This window comes from Mus musculus, chromosome 2 (assembly GCF_000001635.26).
Source record: "Mus musculus strain C57BL/6J chromosome 2, GRCm38.p6 C57BL/6J".
Taxonomy (NCBI): Eukaryota; Metazoa; Chordata; class Mammalia; order Rodentia; family Muridae; genus Mus; species Mus musculus.
The window spans coordinates 181,068,384-181,089,870 of record NC_000068.7 but is presented as its reverse complement, the minus strand read 5'-3'; the positions used below and the strand labels follow the sequence as shown (position 1 = coordinate 181,089,870).

At 50.6% G+C, this 21,487-nt stretch overlaps 1 protein-coding gene across 37 annotated transcripts in view; it reads left to right on the top strand.

Moving 5' to 3' along the window:
• The window catches only part of Kcnq2 (potassium voltage-gated channel, subfamily Q, member 2), a 60,002-nt gene extending 45,710 nt beyond the window's left edge, over positions 1-14,292 (top strand). For 8 of the 37 annotated variants that reach the window (XM_017315743.2, XM_017315740.2, XM_017315742.2 and 5 more), the window contains 6 exons: positions 1,301-1,524; positions 2,188-2,296; positions 2,771-2,995; positions 4,521-4,628; positions 7,415-7,538; positions 8,096-14,292. In XM_017315743.2, the coding sequence (XP_017171232.1) occupies positions 1,301-1,524; positions 2,188-2,296; positions 2,771-2,995; positions 4,521-4,628; positions 7,415-7,538; positions 8,096-8,818 (1,513 nt within the window). In that variant the 3' untranslated portion in view covers positions 8,819-14,292. The remainder of the gene's footprint in view (positions 1-1,300; positions 1,525-2,187; positions 2,297-2,770; positions 2,996-4,520; positions 4,629-7,414; positions 7,539-8,095) is intronic. The other 29 variants (XM_030247775.1, XM_030247769.1, XM_030247772.1 and 26 more) reach the window with 15 other exon arrangements.
• Positions 14,293-21,487: the final 7,195 nt, after the last annotated feature.

Sequence of the window (21,487 nt, the reverse complement as noted above, 5' to 3'; positions counted from 1 at the left end):
CACAGATGGTCCAAATGGGTTTGGGAGGACCACCAGCCCCACCCACAGTCCAAGGTGGGTTGACTTAGCACTGTGGCCATCTTCTCTTGTATAGTCAACTCTGTGTTGTATGCGGCTGAACACATCTCTCTGGCTGGTGGCCCCTCGTGGGACACTGTGGCTGGGTGTGAAGTTCAGTTCTGAGCAATACTGAGCATTGCAGCTTCCTTGGAGTTACCCTTAGTCCTGCCAGGGGTTGTCATGGGCTGCGTCTGACGATGCCCTGGGAAGTCCTGTGGCTCCTATTTGGCTGAACAAGTGAGTCCCACTTCACAAGAGACTTCCTGCCTTCTGCCCCTCAAGCAATGGTGGAATCATCAATGGGAAAAGTGACTGAGTGACCTGGACAAAGACACGTTGCCCCCAGAATAAGTGTGGATACCAACCATCCCTTCCTGGAGCAAGCTACTCACAGAGCCTCTGTCTTTTGCTATCTAGATCACAGTGAACCACTGAATTCTGGGGTTAGGAAGAAACATGGGGTGACAGAGGTCTTAGGACCTTCTAGTTTGGAGACAGCAGCCTAGTGGGAAAGAACATTGGTTAGGGGCTGGCTATCATTTCTCCATTTCTATAGCCATCATCTGGGGCCAAGGCTTGGGACAATCAGTCCTGTATTAGTCAAAGCCTAGCCTTATAATAACTTCATCTCTGATGTCCACCTAGAAACATCCTAGAGGAGGGATTTGAATCCCAGAGACCAGACAGTATTGAATATAAGCCCCATATAGAGACCAGGCAGTTTCTGGGACTCAGAAAATGCTAGGGCTAAGGTAGATCTAGATGCATTCATTGTAGTCCTGATCTCTGATGGTCCTGGGACAGGACTCTTCAGGGGTAGTAGGAATGGGCAACAGGGGAGGTTGTTAGCTGGACTGGTACACACAAAGGTCCAGGGAAGAGATCCAGTCTCAAGTGTCTGGGGATGTCTAGGAGAACAGACAGACAGCACAGCATAAAGAGGGCCCTGGCACCTTGCGGTGATAGCTGGATAATTTAGGAGTCCTGCCGTTGCCTTCCCAGCTCTGGCCACACCTGTGCGGCTCCTTACCTCTACCCTGTGCTTCACCAGCCACTGCTCCCTGTCCCCAGTGTGGTTGGTTACTCTCTGGACTTGCATATCCTTCCTGGCTTGTGGGCGGGCATCAGCTGCAAAGAGACTTGTGAACGTGACTTTGTTATTTCCAGAGTGATTTCTCTTGCTGTTTTTCTGTGTGTCTGTCTGCTCGTTCTGTCCGCTGGTCCGTTATCCTGGGAACAGTCAGAAGGTCAGTTTGAAAGATCGTGTCTTCTCCAGCCCCCGAGGCATGGCTGCCAAGGGAAAGGGGTCTCCCCAGGCCCAGACGGTCCGGCGGTCCCCCAGTGCGGATCAGAGTCTTGATGACAGCCCGAGCAAGGTGCCCAAGAGCTGGAGCTTTGGTGACCGCAGCCGCACACGCCAGGCTTTCCGCATCAAGGGTGCTGCATCCCGGCAGAATTCAGAAGGTGGGTCAGCACAGCATCACCTTCCCCAAGGCTGGTGGCTGATGGGGGAAGGACATCAATACTTGGCTATAGGGCACAAATGGAAATCTCTTGGAGTAGGGAGCTCCCCCCTCCTGTTCTCTTAAGTGATGTCATGTAAGACAAACCACTTTAACACACACCATTCACTGGCATCTTGTAATTTTATTTCTTGCCATCTCTGCAGGTAATGGAGAAAAAAAATCCCTCTAGGTACCACCCTGGCTTTCTCTAGTCCAGCACTGGGCTCCATGCCTACTTCCCTCTACCTCTAGTCTGTGTGTGTCACATGATATTGAGCCTCATATGGTCCCTGGTGGCCATTTCCACATTGTGCATGGTGTCCCATGTTGTCAAGTCTCGTAGCTTTCTTCATTTCTTGGCTGAACAGTGACCACAATGTGGCTACTCATGTATCTGTTGGCAGGGATATCCTTTTAAACTCTCATGCTGTCCAGGCAATAGCTTTTGGAGAAGTACCTGAGAAAGGAGAGCTGAGGAGAGGCCCGGGGGTGGGGGCGCTCCAGTGCATCAAACGCATTGAAAGGTTATCCTGGGGGAGGCCTGATTGGCCCTTGAGGTTCAGGCTCGGGGTTGTATCCTGTCATGATTGTCTGCTCATAGCCTGTGCTTCCTTCCACCCAGAAGCAAGCCTCCCTGGGGAGGACATCGTAGAGGACAACAAGAGCTGTAACTGCGAGTTTGTGACTGAAGATCTTACCCCTGGCCTCAAAGTTAGCATCAGAGCTGTGTGGTAAGGGAGCCCTGCTCAATCTGCATGAGAGGGGCCATGTTCAGTGGCCTCACGGGGTCTTGCCAAGTCATCAAAGGCTGTAGCTACGGGGAAAGCACAAGGAGTCTAGAGGAGGACCTCTACTCACCCCAGCTTCTGTACCTGTCAGCTTGTTCCCAGAGGCTCAGGGAGCCCTGAGAGAGCTGGCTAGACCTGAGAGCTCCTGACTGTATGGATGAAATGGGGGGACATGGGCAGGGGGTGTTTTCAGACAATCAACAACTGTCCCGTACCAGTGGTTCCAAGGAGGATGGGACCTGTCTTAAGCTTGAGCACCAAGGGGCAGGGTGAATGGGTGGCCCAGTTGAGGATGGATACTATTTCCCATGGACTGTGGTCTTGGAGCTGCTCTGAGGATAACAGGCAGGGGATATGGGAACTGGCCCCTGGCAGAGTAACCTCTGTCTGGAACTCATGATCTGTCCATCCCTGCAGTGTTATGCGGTTCTTGGTATCTAAGCGAAAGTTCAAAGAGAGTCTGCGCCCATATGATGTGATGGACGTCATCGAACAGTACTCGGCTGGACACTTGGATATGTTGTCCCGCATCAAGAGCCTGCAGTCCAGGCAAGAGCCCCTGCCTGTCCAGTCTGGGCATGAACAGGGCCCTCCGGGACAAAACCAGGCATGGCACAAGGGGCACCAAGGGCTGGGTGACAGGTGTGCAGAACAGGGCCAGTACCAGCTTTGGAGGTCTCTTCCCACCTTGTTGGCTTCTTGTTGCTTTCTGCTGTGTTTCCACACTGTCTGTTTTTAGTATTTCTTCTGTTCCCTCTTTTCTCTTCCACTCACCCACACTGTGGTAGCAAGTCTATGTGCGTGTCCACATGTACATGTGTATACACATGTGTGAATGTGTATAGGTGTGGGCATCTGAATATACTCATGTGTATGCTCAAGTGCATGCATGTGTGCAAATGTGCATATGATGTATGGGTGTATGCATGAAGCAGCATGTGCTGTGCTGTGTATGTGCCTATGTGTGTTCGTGTATGTGTATGCATGTGTGTGGTATGCATATACATGCTGATAAGGGAGAGTTTTTGTGACAAGATGAAAATAGGGCTTCTGTGGGCCCTGCTAGGCAGTGACCAAGAACCCTGGAAGTGTTCCTCCCAGATACAATCATTTGTTCCCTCACGGTGGGGTTATACTTTCTGAGTAGGAAGCACATCAAAGCAATGACTGGGTTATCTGTGTGTGAGAATAGCTCACTCCAGAAGTTACACACACATGCACTCAACATGTACAGGTGTACACAAACAGACCCATGTCCATGGTTGTCTGAACCCACCCTCAGCAGCTCACAGGAACATATATCCTCAGATGCACAACACACACGAGTGTGCGTTCCCCAGTTGCAGGCGTATACAGGTGTGTGCACAGCCTATGTTCACAACTCTTGAAGCCTGCCCCCACCTCCCATGTTCCTGGCACATACCCTTAGCCACAGACATCATTCACACATGTGAGCATTTGTGACCCCTGTGAGGGCCGATCTCCTAAGGTGGGACACACCCTGCTTTTAAAGCCTGGAAGAGGACCATGGATTTTGGGTAGGCAGAGGGTAAGGACAATAGAGACAGCCTGGGGGACTCACAGAAAGTTGCAGCAATGGCCAACGTCAGGGGCAGGGCTTCTAGGCTATGAGCTGCTCTCATAAGTGAAGGCCAGAGAAATGGAGTGCAGCTCAAGCTGGAGCCTCTCACTGGCTTCCCAGGAGCAGATGCGGTGCTTGTGCTGTCTGTGGGTGAGTGAGAATCCCTAGCCTCTAGCCTAGCCCCGTGTCCATCCCCACAACTCCTTGCTCTACAGCCTCCCTCCCCCCACAGTTCCCTTTTCCTTCTCGTTCTGTCTGGGAAACAGACTGCTAATGAGGATTCATGCTTCTGGCCTCTAGTGCAGGGCCCTGTTGCTCCGAAGCTGCAGAGCTCCTTTGTGGGACTTAGTTCTCAGCACCAAGCCGTCCCGTGTTCTACCTGAGGTCTCTTGGGCAGGCTGGACAGTGCTTGGGATATGGGGAGAGCTTGGCAGGTGTGAGGAGGGCCAGAGTGTGGGTCCACCATTCTGTTTTTCAGAAGAATCGCTGTTGTCAAGTTCCTTGTTTCTATGCATGCCCGGCAACTCGCCTTGAGTTGTTTACGATGTGTTCTGCTGGTGTCTCTCTTCTTGTTTACGCTGCCAGGATAGATATGATTGTGGGCCCCCCACCCCCTTCAACTCCCCGGCACAAGAAGTACCCTACCAAAGGACCCACGGCCCCTTCGAGAGAGTCACCCCAGTACTCACCTAGGTTAGGCTGCACTGCCTCCTCCCGCCCTGTCTGTGAATGGCCAGCCCCTTTGCTCTAGGCCGCATGATGGCAGCACCTCCCATTCTTCTTTCCACAAGGCAGGGCGCATTCAGGTTCTCTCTCTTCCTAAAGGGCATGTTAGGGAAAGGGCTACTCCTTGCCAGGGCTGGTAGGCAGTACCTTGAGTCCTCCATCTACAGGAACTGCCTTCCCCTGGATTTCTCCATGATGTCTGCTAAGGCTGCTGAAGCAGAGGACCTCAGTGGATGTGGCACTGTGAGCTTGACCAGCTCAGGCCCTTCACACCTGCTCATTCCTGGGGTGACCATTATGTCATGTCCATGGCCCTGACCTTGGCTCTGTGTAAATAAAAGCAGATGGGGGTGCTTCCCTGATCCCCTTCCTTAGATGTGAGATGCACCTGCCAGAAGAATATATGAAGTCTCGGAGTGTAGCTGAGTGGTAGAGCACGCCTCTGTGCTTACCTGGCCTAGGGTAACATGCCAGACATGTGTAAGGCCCTAGGTTCAATTCTCAGCATTGCCAGAAATAAATGAGAAAAATCTCCACAGGACTCCCAGCACCACACTGACTCTGTCATTTCTGGTGTCATTTCAAGTTGCCATCACCATCATTGATGTCATTGATCAAAAAAAAAAAAGATGACAGCCCACTTTACCCTGCCCCTCAGCTGATTGACAGATGGCAGATTGGGGCCGGAAAGCACTCAGATGGCAAAAGCCAGCTTTGATGTGGTTAATACAGGCTTCACGGTCTTCTGGCTACCCTGGGACCACTCACAATTCCCTGTGTCCCTCTGGCAGACCTGATGGTCCAGGAAAGGTGAACCTCTCATGAGCAGGCACAGGGAAGGCAGACAGACACTTCCCTGTCTGTCAGCTGGGGACAGAAGCTGGGAAGCTCGGAGAATTTGAAAAATTGGAACTGGCAGGTATAGCATCTGTCCACTCCTTGAGCCAGGGTTGCTGCTCATGAGGTCAAAGGTCAATAGGATGAGTGTATTAGTTCATGAGGGAGGGACCCTGAGGGAGCAGATAGGGAACAGCTTGTGGTCAGGTGACATCCAGACGAAGAGTGGGCTATCTGCCAGTAAGACTGAGGCCTGTTTAGTCCCGTGGGTCTTGCTGCTAGTTATGGCAACTGGCCATCCAGGCCGTGGGCTGGGAAAGCCCCTTACATCTCAGAACCCCCTCAGCCTCCTCCTATGTTGCAGCTACAGACACACAGGAAAGGTCTTAACCCAAGAGGTGAGAAACATCTGGGGGATTAAATCTGGTGCCCCAGCCTGAACCTCAGGGAAGGAAGTTGTACAAGAGTCTTAGAGGACTCTTGCCTGGATGCCTTGAAGCAACTTGAGGCCCACCCTGAGATCCATCAGGCAGACGGCTCGTCATGTGGCAGGAGTGAAGGGGCTGTGCATCTGTGCCTGGACCGTGTGGACATTGGGACATCAGGGAACCTGTTCCCTTACCATTGCCACTGACATCTGCTTGGAGCCAGAAGGTCCCTCCTGCCATCCCTCCCACCCTCTTTTGCATGAGCCCAGCATGAGCCCAGTGGAGCATGCAGAGGCTGCCCCTGGCTGATCAAGCCTGAACCTTCCTCTGGAGTTGCCACAGAAGCAGGCAGGGCACCCCAGTTTGTAGAAAGTAAGGGGGGGTAACCTGCTGACACGTACCTGCTGGAGTGTGTTTTGTGTGTGAGCCACACAGTTCAGCTCTAGGGCCCTCGCTCAGGCATACTCTGGGTGTGTAGGGCCTATGAACTCTACACAGGTTCTTTATTTTTAAGCCGCCTGCAGATCCCAGCCCACGATCACTCTCGTGACACTCACCAGCCCTGCCACAGCCTTACATGCCTGCATAACAGGTCATGGATCTGCCGGTGCCACACTGGGCAGATAGGAACCCAATCCTTCCCGTCTTGGTATTATAGCATCTTTACTGATCTTCTCAGTTGAGTTTCTCATCTTGCACAATACTTACAAGTGCACACACTCTCTCACATGGGTGTGAGCGTGCCCCCATATGTGGGCACACATGCATTACACTGGCGTGCATCAGCACACTCGTGTGCATGTACCACACACACACCTCGACCCCACAAAGACCTGTTGGCAGCACTCATCTCTCCCCTGGTTGTACCTTGGCAGTTTCCTATGTGGCCTTTGTCTCCTTCTCCCTTGTCCTGATGCATGGAGCTGACACTCTCACTGCTTCTGTTGTCCTTGCTGCACACATTTAACACTATCCCTGTCATACCCGTTGGGGTCCAAGGAACTCCGTGGCACATTAATGTTGGAGTAAAGCTGTCTGGGAGTGGGTACTTGGGTAAAGACACAACCTCTCCTACTCTGATCCCTTGGCGGATACCCACCAACCACCTCTGATCCCCTGGATCTCAGATTGCTGTGACACCAGTCAGGGCCTGGGAAGAGCTATGAGGCAGGACTGATGAGGGTAGAGCCGTGCTAGGGAAGAGTGGGGAGTAGGCCCTGGGGAGACTTTTCCCTTTACTCCTTGTTAATGTGCCAGATCCCACGGGAATGGAACAGATAGGAAATAGGACCCAAGGTGTCAGGAGGCGGCCTGAGATCATGAGGCACCAGTGTCCATCTGCCTGGCACCTACTGCCCCCCGGTCGGCTCTGGATGGGGCTTGGAGCCCAGATCTGGGGGGCTGTGGGTTAGCCCAGGAAGAAGGGGCAAGGGCCTAGTCACACCCTCTCAAACTCATATTTGGGGGCTGGGTCTCTATTCCCGCTAGAGTGGACCAGATTGTGGGGCGGGGCCCAACAATAACGGATAAGGACCGCACCAAAGGCCCAGCGGAAACGGAGCTGCCCGAAGACCCCAGCATGATGGGACGGCTTGGGAAGGTGGAGAAACAGGTGGGAGAGGCTTGGGAGGGGAATGGCCTCTGCTGTCTCCCAGTCTTATTTTGTTAGTCTATGGTAGCTGAGCAACCCAGGCATAAGGGTAGATGCAGCAGGAGATGCAGAGCTGTGTGGGATGCCCCTTGATCCCCTGTGAAATCCTGTGATCTTCCACTCTTCCTCTTCTCATAGACAGTATCTGGAGATTGGAAATTCCTAAGAGGGGTAACTGTTGGTCATGATATGCACTGGAGAGTCCTTCAGCAGGGGCAGCCACTGAAGAACTTGCCAGAAGTTGTACATGGCCTATTTCTTCACCCCCTTTTCCTTTCCCAATATCCACCCCCCACTCTCCTGGAAATGGATCCTTAGGAGCCACCACAGGAGACCCTTCTGTGAGCTGGCCTGAGCTCAGGCACATGCTGACCAGTAAGCTCAGTGTTTGAGCTGTTGGAGTCTGGGGTAGAGAAAGGGTGGCTCTGGGGTCCCTTCCTCTGCCCCCTTTCACCTGGGTACACCCTGGGTCTTTTCCTCAAAAGCCCAGCCCAGCCCAGCAGCTGCCATTCTTACAGGTCTTGTCCATGGAAAAGAAGCTCGACTTCTTGGTGAGCATCTATACACAGAGAATGGGCATCCCACCAGCAGAGACAGAGGCCTATTTTGGGGCCAAGGAGCCTGAGCCGGCACCACCCTACCACAGCCCAGAGGACAGCCGTGACCATGCAGACAAGCATGGCTGTATCATTAAGATCGTCCGCTCCACCAGCTCTACGGGCCAGAGGAACTACGCAGCACCCCCAGCCATCCCCCCTGCCCAGTGTCCTCCCTCCACCTCGTGGCAGCAGAGCCACCAGCGCCATGGCACCTCCCCTGTGGGAGACCATGGCTCACTGGTACGCATCCCACCACCCCCTGCACACGAGCGGTCGCTGTCTGCCTACGGTGGGGGCAACAGAGCCAGTACCGAGTTCTTGAGGCTGGAGGGCACCCCAGCCTGCAGGCCCTCTGAGGCTGCCCTGCGGGATAGCGACACGTCCATCTCCATCCCTTCGGTGGACCATGAGGAGCTGGAGCGCTCCTTCAGCGGCTTCAGTATCTCCCAGTCCAAGGAGAACCTGGATGCCCTGGGCAGCTGTTATGCAGCTGTGGCACCATGCGCCAAGGTCAGGCCCTACATTGCAGAGGGAGAGTCTGACACAGACTCAGACCTCTGCACACCATGTGGGCCTCCCCCACGCTCTGCCACTGGTGAGGGCCCCTTTGGAGATGTGGCTTGGGCAGGGCCCAGGAAATGAGTCTGGGCTGGGCTGCTGGCCCCATGCCACACCCACTCTTGTTCGGTTTTAGAACTGGAGTTCCAGGGCCTTTCTTAAAGTGACAGAGTGACATAGAGTAGTGTGGGTTGTGAGGATGCTCATGGGATCTGGCTCTCAGGGTTCATGTGGAGTGGGGATGAGGCAGGGCTCCTTAGCACACACAGTAACATTTTATAGAAGTTCTTTTCCAACCAGGAGAGGGAGGTTGAGGCCGGGCCCTGGGGGCCTTGGGAGCTACCTATGGCAGCAAAGCTAGCCCTACCTAGTCTTCTTGGGTGACATATTGCCCTGTGAGTGAGGAAGGACAGCATGATGGTTAGCACCTGTGAGTTGGGGTGTGGCTGGGAGCAAGTACACGGGACGTAGTGGCGAAACAGGCATGTCTCCTGCTGATGGCCAGTCCTGGAGCTTGTGGGTCTCTCAATTTAGGCTGGAAGTTCAGAGGTATAGTAGGTTGCTGGAAATGGCCCACTCTCACACCTGACTGCTTATCCCTCTATCCCTGACTGCCCCAGTAAAGCATTACCAGGCTCACTGTTTGCGTGTGGTTGGGTAATGCCCCTCATCTGTGAGTACCTAGCTAGAGAGCTGCCAACATCTTCCTCCCTCTTCCAGGTTATGTGGATCTTTCCATGGGAGCCATCCTTAGGTCAGAACCCCTTTCCTGGAGCTGAGGAAGGGGTGAGGCCTTAGGGACCAATCTGGAGCTTAGAATTGACCCTTAGACTCTCCTGACTTCCACCTCTTAGGGGAAGACTCAACTCACAGCCTTTTCTGAAAAGGTTTCTTCAGCAGGTTCTGGCTGGCTCATCCCTGGCACTGTAGCCCAGAAGGTATGAGTTGACACTTCATGGCCTCTGCTTTTTCCTGGTGTGGCACTGGCCTCCAGGCTGTGGCCAGCACTTCAAGAGAACCACCAGATAAGCAGGCCAGCATTGTCCTTAGCCAGGACACCTCCTTGCCTGCTGCCCACTTGGCTCTACAGATTCAGGCAGGGCTAAATGATGTCTTCAAACTGCCAGCTCTTTCTACACGAGAGCGTGGCCTTTGAGCCTGGTCAAGGATCCTTCCCACAGAAGCTGGCCATCCAGTCATTTATCCACTAATAGGTCCCTGGTCTGTGGCCCCTGTGTTTGAGGAATTAGGACACCTTGTCCTCTACTCCGGTGAGGAGTAATCTCTGTCCATCATGTGAGTGGGCATCTTGGACCATCTAGCATTCAGCTTTAGAGAGAGACAAGGTAGAATAGAGCCCTCAGTTGTGGCCCCATAATATCTGGCCCAGAGGTGCCCGGCATTGAATGATAACATTTTGGGGTGGGGCCCCCAGACTTACTTGCTCTCAGCTTTCCTGGTCACTGAGGGCAAGTGGTATAGAGCTTGTGCCTGGGCAGAGCTCTATCTATTTCTTTCACCCTTTTGAAAAGTGTATTCTGGCAAGGGTAAAGGCAGTGGGAGGAGGGCTATGCTCAGCAGGAGGTACCCCATCCCTGAGGAGAGCTGGAGTCATGTCTCTGCCAGGGACCTGGGTATTTGGAGAGCTATGTCTGTTGTCTGCTGTAACCTTCATGTCCTCCCTGTTAGGGCTACTAGGATCTCACCTCAGGGTGCCTCTGCTAGAATCCAAGTGTGGAGCCTGTCTGTTTGTTCCAATATGTACACATTGGTTCTCTAAGGCAGTGCTATAGTCAAGAACTTCTTGGTATGAGAGATGTATACAGGAAGAATAGCTATACACTCAAGAGTCTTCTCTTGGTGAGTTGAGCCTGGGTCTGCGCTCCTCCATCTCTGTGTCAGGACAGGAAGAGTCTAGAGCAGAGGGACAAACACATCTGCCTGGACAAACCAACAGCCAGAGCACTCCTTCCTTAGACCTGGGCAGACCGTAGCTATCTCAGCCTCAGGGGATGTGGGAAAGAGGTTTTATCTCCCCTACATGCTCCATACAGCATGTCTTGCCTCATACATAGCTCCAAGTCCTGTCCCCAGAGCTGCCACAGATACCAGAGCCTGGTGTGCCCTGAGCTGGGGTTTTGTGGGATGAAGTAGGTGAACAGACACCCCCTTCCCAGAAACCCTGGACACATAGAATTTATCAGAAGTCCTTCCTTACAGCAAGAATGAGATGAGGAGGCATGACTTCTCTGCAAATGAGGAACACTGGTCAAGTCTGCCATGTTGGCTACACAGAGGAAGGGAGTCTATCTCAAGGGGTGACATAGAAGCTCTGATGTGAGAGATGATGGAGCCCTTTCTTAGGGACAGATCCATGCTTAAACAACACAAATGTCCACTGCCTTGGCATCCCCACCGGCAAAGAAGCAAGACAGGATGGAGGCTGAAGGCTCCTACAAGAAATCTGTGCACTTTCTTGGGTGCACATGTGACCAAGTATGGCTGAAGGCCAATGGCTGCCCCATGGCAAAATTTTCCTCAGAAAACATTTGTCCTAACACATTCCATCACATGCCCACCAACACATGCCCATACACTAGACACAAATGTATATTCTCATAAGTGCACACCAAAATTTACCACATTTTCATATGCACACACAAGAATACATACAACAGGTGTACTTTCAAACATGTATTTCTTATTATACGTGCAAGCTCACACACAGTTTGTCAGACCACACATAACAGGTATACATACACACATGAACACAATACAAACATATAGGCTTATAGGCTACATCCTATTCCACATTTACACATACAGCAGGTACCCACTTTTATACCTGAATATTTACATATATGAACACATATGTATGAGTAACCTGTATGTATAATGCACACACACATGTAGGCTGTCTCTCTCTCTCTCTCTCTCTCTCTCTCTCTCTCTGTGTGTGTGTGTGTGTGTGTGTGTGTGTGTGTGTCTACACACACACCACTTTTTCTCTTGTGTCTTCCTGATGGAAGCTGCCTAGGCAGGGTGCACAAGAATTAATGGTGAATGTTCTAAAATGGTGAACACTGACTGGGGTCAGAGTCCTGGTTATCTAGGACTTCTGAGCAACAGTGGTAGAGAGTCCACCTAGAGACCATTGAGTTCCCACACTGCCCTCTCCCTGGACTAAGTGGTGGCTGGCTGCAGGTACTGAGGGTGTGGCTAGGTCAGGGTGAGGGTAGTTCTAGTTCGTACTGAGGTCCAGACCAGTCTTTGCCTTGGGTTAATCTTGGTATTGGCCATTTCCCAGTGTCCGCCTGTACACATGCCCGCCTTGTTGTGCCAGGCTGTGATTGGCATTTCCTGGCTTGAGTTCCTGTCCCTTTTGATTGTGGCCTCTGGAAAGTGCACTCTTGTCTAACAGGGCCAAAATACCTGGGCTGAGAGCCCATCTGCTGTCTTACCTGTGGTCTTGGCAGATCAAGTGGCCATTTGAGGTCATAAATTAGCTCCTGGTTATGCTCTCACGTTTAGGGCCCTCACTGGAAAGCCCCATGTAGAAGCTGGGGAGTCACTAGACACTACATGGGCCTCCTCGGAGGAGACACTCTGAACTGTAGTCATCCTCAGATCCTAGACACAGGAGATATACATCCAGGACCACCGTCCACCTTTAATTCACTGGTTTAAGGTTTTCTCCCCTCGAGCTGGTAGCTCAAGATTCAGAATGTGGAAGAGGGGGCCACCCTGCCTTCTGCCTCCCCTACTGGATTTATCCTATATCAGGGGCACTGTGAAGAACACCCTTGCTTTTTGTAAAAAGAGTTGATCCCAGAGAGGTCTTCAGACTTTCCCCCAGATGTAAGACTCTGGGATGGGGATGCTGTTCTGACACACAGCATCTTGTGTCTTTCAGCTGTAAGCAGTGCACAGAGTAGAGGCTAATTCACTTGTCCACGGCTCACACCCCAACATCTGAAGGACAACATTTAGGCCTTTCCCTGAGGGAGAACACACCCTCTTGAAATAAACATGAAAAATGTTGTTTGAACAGTGGGGCCCACTGTATGGGGGGGCTCAGAGGTGTCTGGCACACCTTTTATCCCAACAGGGTAGATCAGAGTTAAGAGTAGATAATCTATCTATACAGGGTACCCCTGAAGTCCAGGCTCACATGGCTGTAATCAGATACTGATGTGGCATCTGCTGCCCTGGAGCAGAGAGGTCAGCCCTCTCCCCTGAGACCTCCAAGGGCACAGGATGTAGGGTTTGGGGAAAGAAGTCCAGGAAATGTCTGCAGGCAAGTCTGTCAGGCTGTCCTAGGCTCCTGCTGTGTCCCAGCTGAGCTAAGGGGGTAAGAGCTTCTCAGAGGAGGTGTTAAGATGGCAATGAAGATTTCTAGAGGAGACCCAGGTGCCTCTTCCTTCTGAGGAATCTTCATGTGTGCTCAGCACATGCCCTGGAGCCTAGGGGGCCCAGTGTCCCTGGAAGTGAACAAATTTGGGCCACAGTTGGCTGAATTTTGCTTGTCTGTGAGGTAGTGCCGGCAATATGCCTTGGGAGGGGCACCAGGAAATGGGGTAGAGAAAAAGGGTTAGACCCTAGGAAGGAGGCCCACCAAACATCCAGAGATGCCTGGGTTTTATGTTCGTTCAGAACTCTGTCTGTGATGCTGGCGTTGGTGCCCTAGCTGACAAAGGAATCTGGGTCTGTCCCACGACCCATCCTGAAGTTCCCCTGGTGTCGAACCCTCTGTCAGAGAAGGGATAGTCTCTAGACTGTGTTTCTGGGACTCTCAGGCAGGAGTGCACATCGCTAGTACCGCACATCCAACTGGGACCGGCTTTTACAGAGTTGTTGCCTTAATGTATGTTGAGGGCCATTCACCAAGGTCACCCCTGCCTCTGCCTGATACAGACACTGGACTCCATCTCCAGGTCCTGCGACTGGAGAGGAGTGCTGGCATGATGAGCTGTCACTAGTAGTCCCACGTGGAGGGGCTCAAAGCTGTGACCCCCTTGACGTCATCTACCTGCCTGGGACGGCTCCATAGACAGTGCAGCGCACCCTGCGCTTCCAGTCCACACCTGCCCATTGCAGTCCTGTACCCCGGCCGCAGCTGCGGCCGCAGCTTCCCCATCTGCGCTGTTGCCTTTGGCTGTCTTTGCACTTTTGTTCATGCTCCAAAGAATATTTCATAATGCCTTCATACTGATGTGCACCCTAGCCATTTTGTACGTGCCCTTGGGCCACAGCGACTGGCCTCCTCCTTTGGGCCAGCGTGCCGCCATCTGCACACGACGCTGTCTTCTAGGGATAGATGCCCAGGGAATGAACTCTAGTTTTCTAACGGACTAGCTGAGATGCTAACTTACTCAACGTGAACAGGATGATATGTGTGCTGTGTGGGCGGGCCAACGTGTGCTCGCAGGGAACTTTGGGGCAGAATCCTGCAGCAGGGATGCATGCAGATGGTTCTGGAAAGCTTTGCTGCCGCAGGGCTAAGTTCAGATGCCCAGTGGACCTGGGCACTTAGTAAAACACAGTGATTCAACCTGGAATGACTGGCCTCTTCATTTGCATGTGTCTCCTGACAGCTGGTATAAGGGCTGGGCGCCAGGCTGGGGAAGTATAAGTACCCAGCACTTTGACTTGGGGACTCTCAAGTCCCAGGCTCTGTATTTCCTAATAACCTAGGCTTGGCCACCCATCCTCAATAGGCTAATCTGTCAGGAAGGAATAAAAGCAGACAAAGACTTCTTCAGTATGACCACATAGGGAAGATACAGAAATCTACTCACACCATATACCAAATCCATTTTCAATGTCTCGCCATTAGGCCTAGGTTTAAATAGGGGCAAGAGATATGTGTAACCAAACAGTTTTGGTCAAAGTGTGGTCCCGCCCATAATTCTGTCAGCTCCAGTCTCTCCTTCAAGACGGTTTGGCAAGTTGTTAGGAAACAGTATGTGAAATGAATTTCTTCCTCTGGCTGGTACCAGGCTTCAGGCTTTTTCTTCTCCCATTATCCTGAAGGACTTCCAATTCTAGGGATCCATTGTTTCAGTAGCCTGGTACCCAAAGGGAAGAGCACAGGTGTGCCCTCTTCATTCTACCTGGATGGTTAAGGGACACCTTCAAATAGCCACAAACTTGAGGCTCTGAAACACCAGACATCCACTCTGGAACCAGTGTGACTCAGCACAAGCTCTCATCCTCAGCGAACTCAATTGTCAGGACAATGGGATTTGTTTGGGACAACCCATCCCCATTCACTTCAACAGTGAGCTGGTTTTCAGAGTGATTTCCTAGGCCAACAGGAATCTATTTGACCAAGCTTGACTTGTTGCTTGCAAACAGCCCAGGCTCTGATGTTATCCTGGCTACTTTACTATTCTTGAGTGCCTACCTGGTCTCCTTTTACACCTCACCCCTCCTCTGGCTCCTGCATAGACTTCTGGTTGCCTATCCTCTGGCTACCCTGAACCTCAGGTGGAGACGAGGTGGATACTCACCTAGTCTGTTCACTGTCTGAAGGTTGGTAGAACCTAGCTATGGTGGGTTTCAAGAGGGCTTCATAGAATTCAAGAGGGGCTCAGGACACCTCCGGAGAGTCTATGGGGGCCATGTGTTCGTGGCACACATTGTGTGGCTTAATGGATGGGTGCCAGTGCAGCCCTCTGTTTCTTAGTCATTATGATCAGTCTGAATTTGGAAACAGTGAAGTGGCCCCACTCATTTGGCTTCCATCTTTCTGGGCATAGCCAGTGTCCCGAGCTCCTCTTTCTGGACACGATTACCTTGATCTCAGTGGTACCTGCCTCATTGCTCTGATCCTAGAGGTCTCTGTGGGATTAGACTAGAAGTTAGGAGTTGGCTGTGATGGACAGAGAAGCCCTGACTAATTAGCGAGAGTTGTTCACAGAGAAGCCCAGTATATGGGGATCTACTGTCTTGTTCCTTTTCTTTGCTTGACTTTCTCCTTTAGGGCATCACCTGCCTTACTTAATATGACCACTGTAGTAAGGCCAGTACATTTTCAGTGCACCCAGAAGATTGGGAAATTCCTACTAGGTACTGGGTACCTGGTTAGAAGAAGGGCCACTTCACTGTACTGGGTACCTGGTGGTCATTATTAAGAGAATGAGTAAAGATGATTGGGGACACCAAACATGTGTCCCCTTTGGGTACACCTGACCCATACATCAGAGCCACATGGTTGGGTTAGACATTGGCCGGTCAGCCAGTGACCACAGACAGAGCAAAGCATAAAGGGTGGTTTCCTCAGGTTATAGCCATACCTGTCCCAGGCTCTCTGCAGCCTGTTCTGGCCATGGCACCCTGCCCAGGCTTTCTGCAGTTCACCTATCCTTGTAAGGTAGCAGGAAAGTGCATTCTGACAAATTTCATCTAGGATGGCCATGCTGTGGACACTCTGGGAGTATCCCCTACCCTTACCATCACCAGGCAGTCACACCCTGGTATCTTAAGGGTCCGTTAGATAGCTAAGATGATTTAGGGTTTAGTGGCTTGGCAGTGGTAAGGAATAAAAAGCAGATACCTAGACTGTCTAAGTCAGGGTTCTCTAGAGTCAGAACTTATGGAATGCCTCTATGTGTATCAAGGGAATCATATGAAGCTAGTTGTTTAAGCTGGTCTTCTGTAGAAGTGGGTTCCAAAAGATGTGCTGGCAAGTAAGTACAATTGGTCGAAGAAGAACGAGCCTTCCTTCTTCCAATGTCCTTATGTGAGGCCTCCAGCAGAAGGTGTGGCCCAGATTAAAGGTGTGTATGACCAAACCTGAATCTAAAACTTGCTTTGTCCCAGGCTGACCTTGAACTCAGAGATCTGCTTATCCTATCTCCTGGAATTAAAGACGTGTACTACCATGCCTGGGCCTAAGCCTCAAGATCTTTATGTCAAGATCCAGGTCAGAAACCTGTCCTCCAGCCTCAAGATCTCGATCACAGGTGTGCTCTCCATTCCTGGATTGTAGTTCATTCTAGATGTAATCAAGTTGACAGCCAGGAATAGCCATCACATAGTCTGAGCCCGGGACTGTGTTATATAAGGAATCCCATGGTCAGGTGACACCAAGAGATGGGAAGCAGTGAGCTAGGACATTCATGAACAGTGTGTAGGAACAGAGGGGCATTCAAAACACTAAGAATCTGGCTTTGGAGGAGAAACCACTGCATCTTTGCACTGCCCCTGCATAGGGTATTTCCTGTCCCTCAACACCTATATATCCACCAAGTCTATTTTGCTGCCAGTGATTTTTCTCCTTACACCTCATCTCCATCCTGTCTCCTGTCCATGGTCAAGTTTATTGATTTAGCAGAGGGACCTCATCTAGAGTTGTGTGAGCAATTGCTTCAGATGCTCTTTCAGTGGTCACACCAACTTCCCATAGGTCTGAAGTAGCATACATGGTGGTTGTGAACCTTTGTTCACAAAGCAAACATCTATGCCAAAAACACTATGACCCCAAAATTTACTGAGACCCCTAGGTACTTGCCCATCACCTTGGAAAGAAGGGTCCCTCCTGAGAGGGCACATGCACAGGGGCTGAGTGGGGTTTGAAGGACCCAGGATGTGTTGCAGACCAGAAGAGATGTGATGTGTATAACTGCCCATGTGCAGGGAAGGAACCACCAGCCAGAATGGTTTGAGGTACATTGGGAGTCGCCTATCTAGAAAGGACTGAGGAATAGGGTTACTATGGGTCAGGCCAGTTGCGCGTACCTCTCTGGGATAAATGTCCCAGATGACTTTGAATGCTGGAGTTGAGGCAATACCCAGCAAGGCCACCAGGTGGCAGTGCTCACCAGAAGAAGAGTCCTATCATTAGTCACATGAACCAGTTCTCTGAACAGACAAATCCAGACTCCTGGAACCTGCCTCTTAGGAGGTCAGGCAGAGCACACCTGCCCACTATTGCCTTTCTCAGCCAGGCTGACAAGGCTTGGGTAGCCATACCAATCAGTAAAGGCACAGGAGCTCAGAGGAGGCAAATTTGCCACAGGGGGCTATTGCCACATGGGGATCTCACATTCTCTTGCCACCCTCAGGATCTGGTTCCAGGCTCTTTAGTAGATCCAAGCCAGAGGTAAGAGTTCAGATGAGCTAAGGGAATCACACGGGACCTGCCGTCTGTTCTCTCTCATTTTCGGAGTCATACACACTCTGGGTGCTCACACTCTTAGCCTATCCCAGAGGGCCTCCACCCCTTACCTGCCTGATATGTCCCTCCCTGGGGTGTGTACCAGCACTGATATTCTCCACAGAGCCTAAACTCCACAAGACATAACCGGGCCTGTCTTCCATGGATTCCCCCTGCACGGGACCTGACCTTAAAAGAGCCTAACTTCCACAGGGTCAGCTGGCTTGACTTCCTTGTGGTCCAACCTCTGGAAAGAAAACTGTTCCTGGCCTAGTATGCAGATCCTAGCAGGTCAGGGCACTGAATACTGGAAGTAGGGAATGGGGTTTGGGGTTTTGCCTCCTAGGGCCTAAGAGGGGTTTTGTTTGTTTGTTTGTTTGTTTGTTTGTTGTTGCTTTTAAAATAATCTCTTGGTGTTCTGTAAGTGCCTGAAGATACATAGTCCTATTCATATCTCTCCTATCAGCTTGAACTGCAGCCAGAACTGCTGGCCCCATACCCACCCTGATTCCGTGGCCTCCGATAACTCCAGTACATATGACATATAGCACATATAGCAATGGGACCCAAAGCACGAGCGTCTTCATTCAGGGCCTGGGAAACTGAAGTCAGGGCGTTGGGACAATAATGTCCAGGACAACAGTTATCAGGATTCCTGCAATTCTGGGGCCCCAAAGGGAAACCCCCGCCTTGCCTTAAGTAGTTGTCTTGGTATGTGCACCCTGCACCTTGTGCAAGAGAGGTAGAGGCTTTCAGAGAGGAGCAGGCTGCCTGAGCAGATGCTGAACGGGCTTCCACAGAAACAAATCCTGGATACCCCAAGGTCAACAGTACCCCTGTGTACTTTCCACACAACCATCATCCCAACCTGGATTTGTTGGTACAGGTTGGTGCTGACCATCTACACCAAATCGTATGTCATTTTCTTCTGGTATCATCTGGCTGCCCTTCCACCTGGCTGGGTTCCCATCTTCCCCTTAGGGAGGGGTCCAAACCCAACCTCTTTTTCCAATCCTCGTTCACAATGTCCTCTTTCCTCCAAACACTGACCTCAAAGCATACTCCTTCTGCAAACACTACACTGCTTGTCCTTCAGGCACTGTGCCCCCCAGGTAACCTCTCTCATACAGCACTCTTGCTTTTGTGGTCTCCTCTCAAATGGCCTCTTCCTGTGATCCCGTCTCTCTAAGTGAGCTCAGGTCCTGGCATTCAGGGATGGGGGCTTGTCCATAGATAGATTCTGGACACCTCTGAGTCCTCAATAATCCCTTCTCCGTTACAGTTGCATCTGCTATTCCAAGGTGAAATAGAAGGTTGTTTTGTTTTATCAGATGAACCTTGTCCTCCACTTTAGGTGTAGTCTTGTGCTGACTGTTGTACTGAGTACCAGCTACAGCCCTGCTAGATGGAAGGCCCCTGGCCTTCTGCTCCTCTCAGAGCAAGTAGACATCTCTCTCCTGGTGGAGTTGTCAGATATAAGGTGCCTCAAATCTCCCTTACCACACCCTGGATTCTCTCAGCCCACAGAGGCCTAGCTCTCGCTTACAGGGAGCTGCAGACCGAGCTCTCAATCCTGCTCAGAGGCAGACAGCTGCGTCTGGGGCTATGCTTGACATTCAGAGCTGCTATTTTTCTCTCACACGTGGGTCTTACATTTGCGTTGGAATGGATTACTGCTAACTTCTTTGCTGCTGCTGCTGCTGCTGATAGCACAGTCATCTGTGGCTGTGCGGGATGGACAGCTCACACCTGCCCACTGCTATCCGCCAAAGGAACCTGGTGGTCATGGAGAACTTGCCCCCAGAGGACATAGCTGCTTTTCCTTCCCACAGCTCCTGCTATGCTGTTAAGGTCACCCTTTTTCTGGTACACTTTGAGCTCACCTCTTCCGCACATATTTTCCCTCCCCCATCAGCTCCCTTCTGGTAGGACTGCCTCTGTTCTTTCCTTCCCTGCTACTGGAATAGGTTCAGCACCTACCAGGTCACCCTCTTTGCAGGGGCATTAGGAGAGCCACTGTGGGTTCTGGGCACACACTGCCCCCATGAGAGTTTAATTTGATTGATAGTTGCTTTTTCTATTGCAAATTTTACTGTTTCTGCTCTAATCTTTGCTTCTACCTTTTCTCTTTAGGTTTAATTTTCTCTTCTTTTTAATTTCTTTCAGTGAGAGCTCAGTTTGCATATTGAACTATATTCTGTTATACACAGGCCTCGGATGCTGTGGGTGCCCTTTCCTCTCAACACCACATTACCTACCTCCCTCACATTCTATATATTCATCTTGATTCAGTTCTAAGCATTCATGTTCCTCAAGCTTCTCCTTCTGGCTTCTTGTGGGGCCACTAGTTCATCTAGCTTAATTGAATGCATATGTATATGTGTACATGATGTGTATGATGTATATGTATATGACATATATATGTGTGTGTGTATGATGTGTGATGTATATGACATATATATGTGTGTGTGTATGATGTGTGATGTATATGTATATGATGTGTATGTGTATATGTGTGGGTATGGATTGGTGATATGTATGTGTGTGTGCTTGTATGTGTATGTACATTTGATGTATATGTATGTATATGTGCATATGTTTATGCATATGATGTATGTATATGATGTACATGTGTAATGTGTATGTTTATATGGATATGTATGTGCATGTGATGTGTATGGTATGTGATGTATATGATGTATATGTGTATGTATATGATATATATGGGTATGGATTGATGTATATGCATATATGTATATGATATGTGTGTGTTTATGTGTATATGTGCATATGTATATGCATATGTGTGATATATATATACACACGTGTGTATATGCATAGTATGATATATATAATATGCATATGTTATTCTGGAACCACAGTTCATGTGAGTTCTGCATTTTCAACTGTGCCATGGCCCAGGATCCAGTTTGCTTTTCTGAAAGCTGGGAGTGGTACTGGGGGGTGACGGGGGCATGTGATGAGATCTCTCCAAGTAGGACTGTATTAAGTTACTTGTTCAGGTTCTGTGCAGCTTTTCAATCTCTGTTCTCATTCACTATGACAATGGATACTGGTGAAGTCAGATCTATCATCTCTGTTGGCTGTGTTTGCTTTTATTCTATTTGGCTTCATTTCTCTCTTCTCTCATCTGGTAGAAAATAACCTCATATTCTAGTTTTCTCTCTGTCGCTGTGAGAAAACACTGACTGAAAACCATTTGGGGAGAGAGGGTTTATTTGGTTTCCAGGGAGGGAGGCCAGGGGAGGAACTTGGAGGCGGGAACTGAAGCAGAAGCCATGGAGAAGCGCGCTTCCTGGCTCGTGTTCAGCAACATTCCCCTTTCTTTATGAAGGTGATATCTTACTCTTTATTTCAATTAAAAATTTAAATACCTTTTTAATTGAAACAGAATTATTTTTCCCTTTCTCCCTCCAGCTCCTCCCATTCTGTCCCCTCCCCACACATACATGAAAGTCCCCCGAACTGGGAGGGACCCTCGCTTAAGCCCCAGGATGACGAGACGCCCAAGAACTCACCAGAGACTGGTCTTGATGCAAACAGCAAGAGGTTTAATTGGGAAAGGCCAGTGC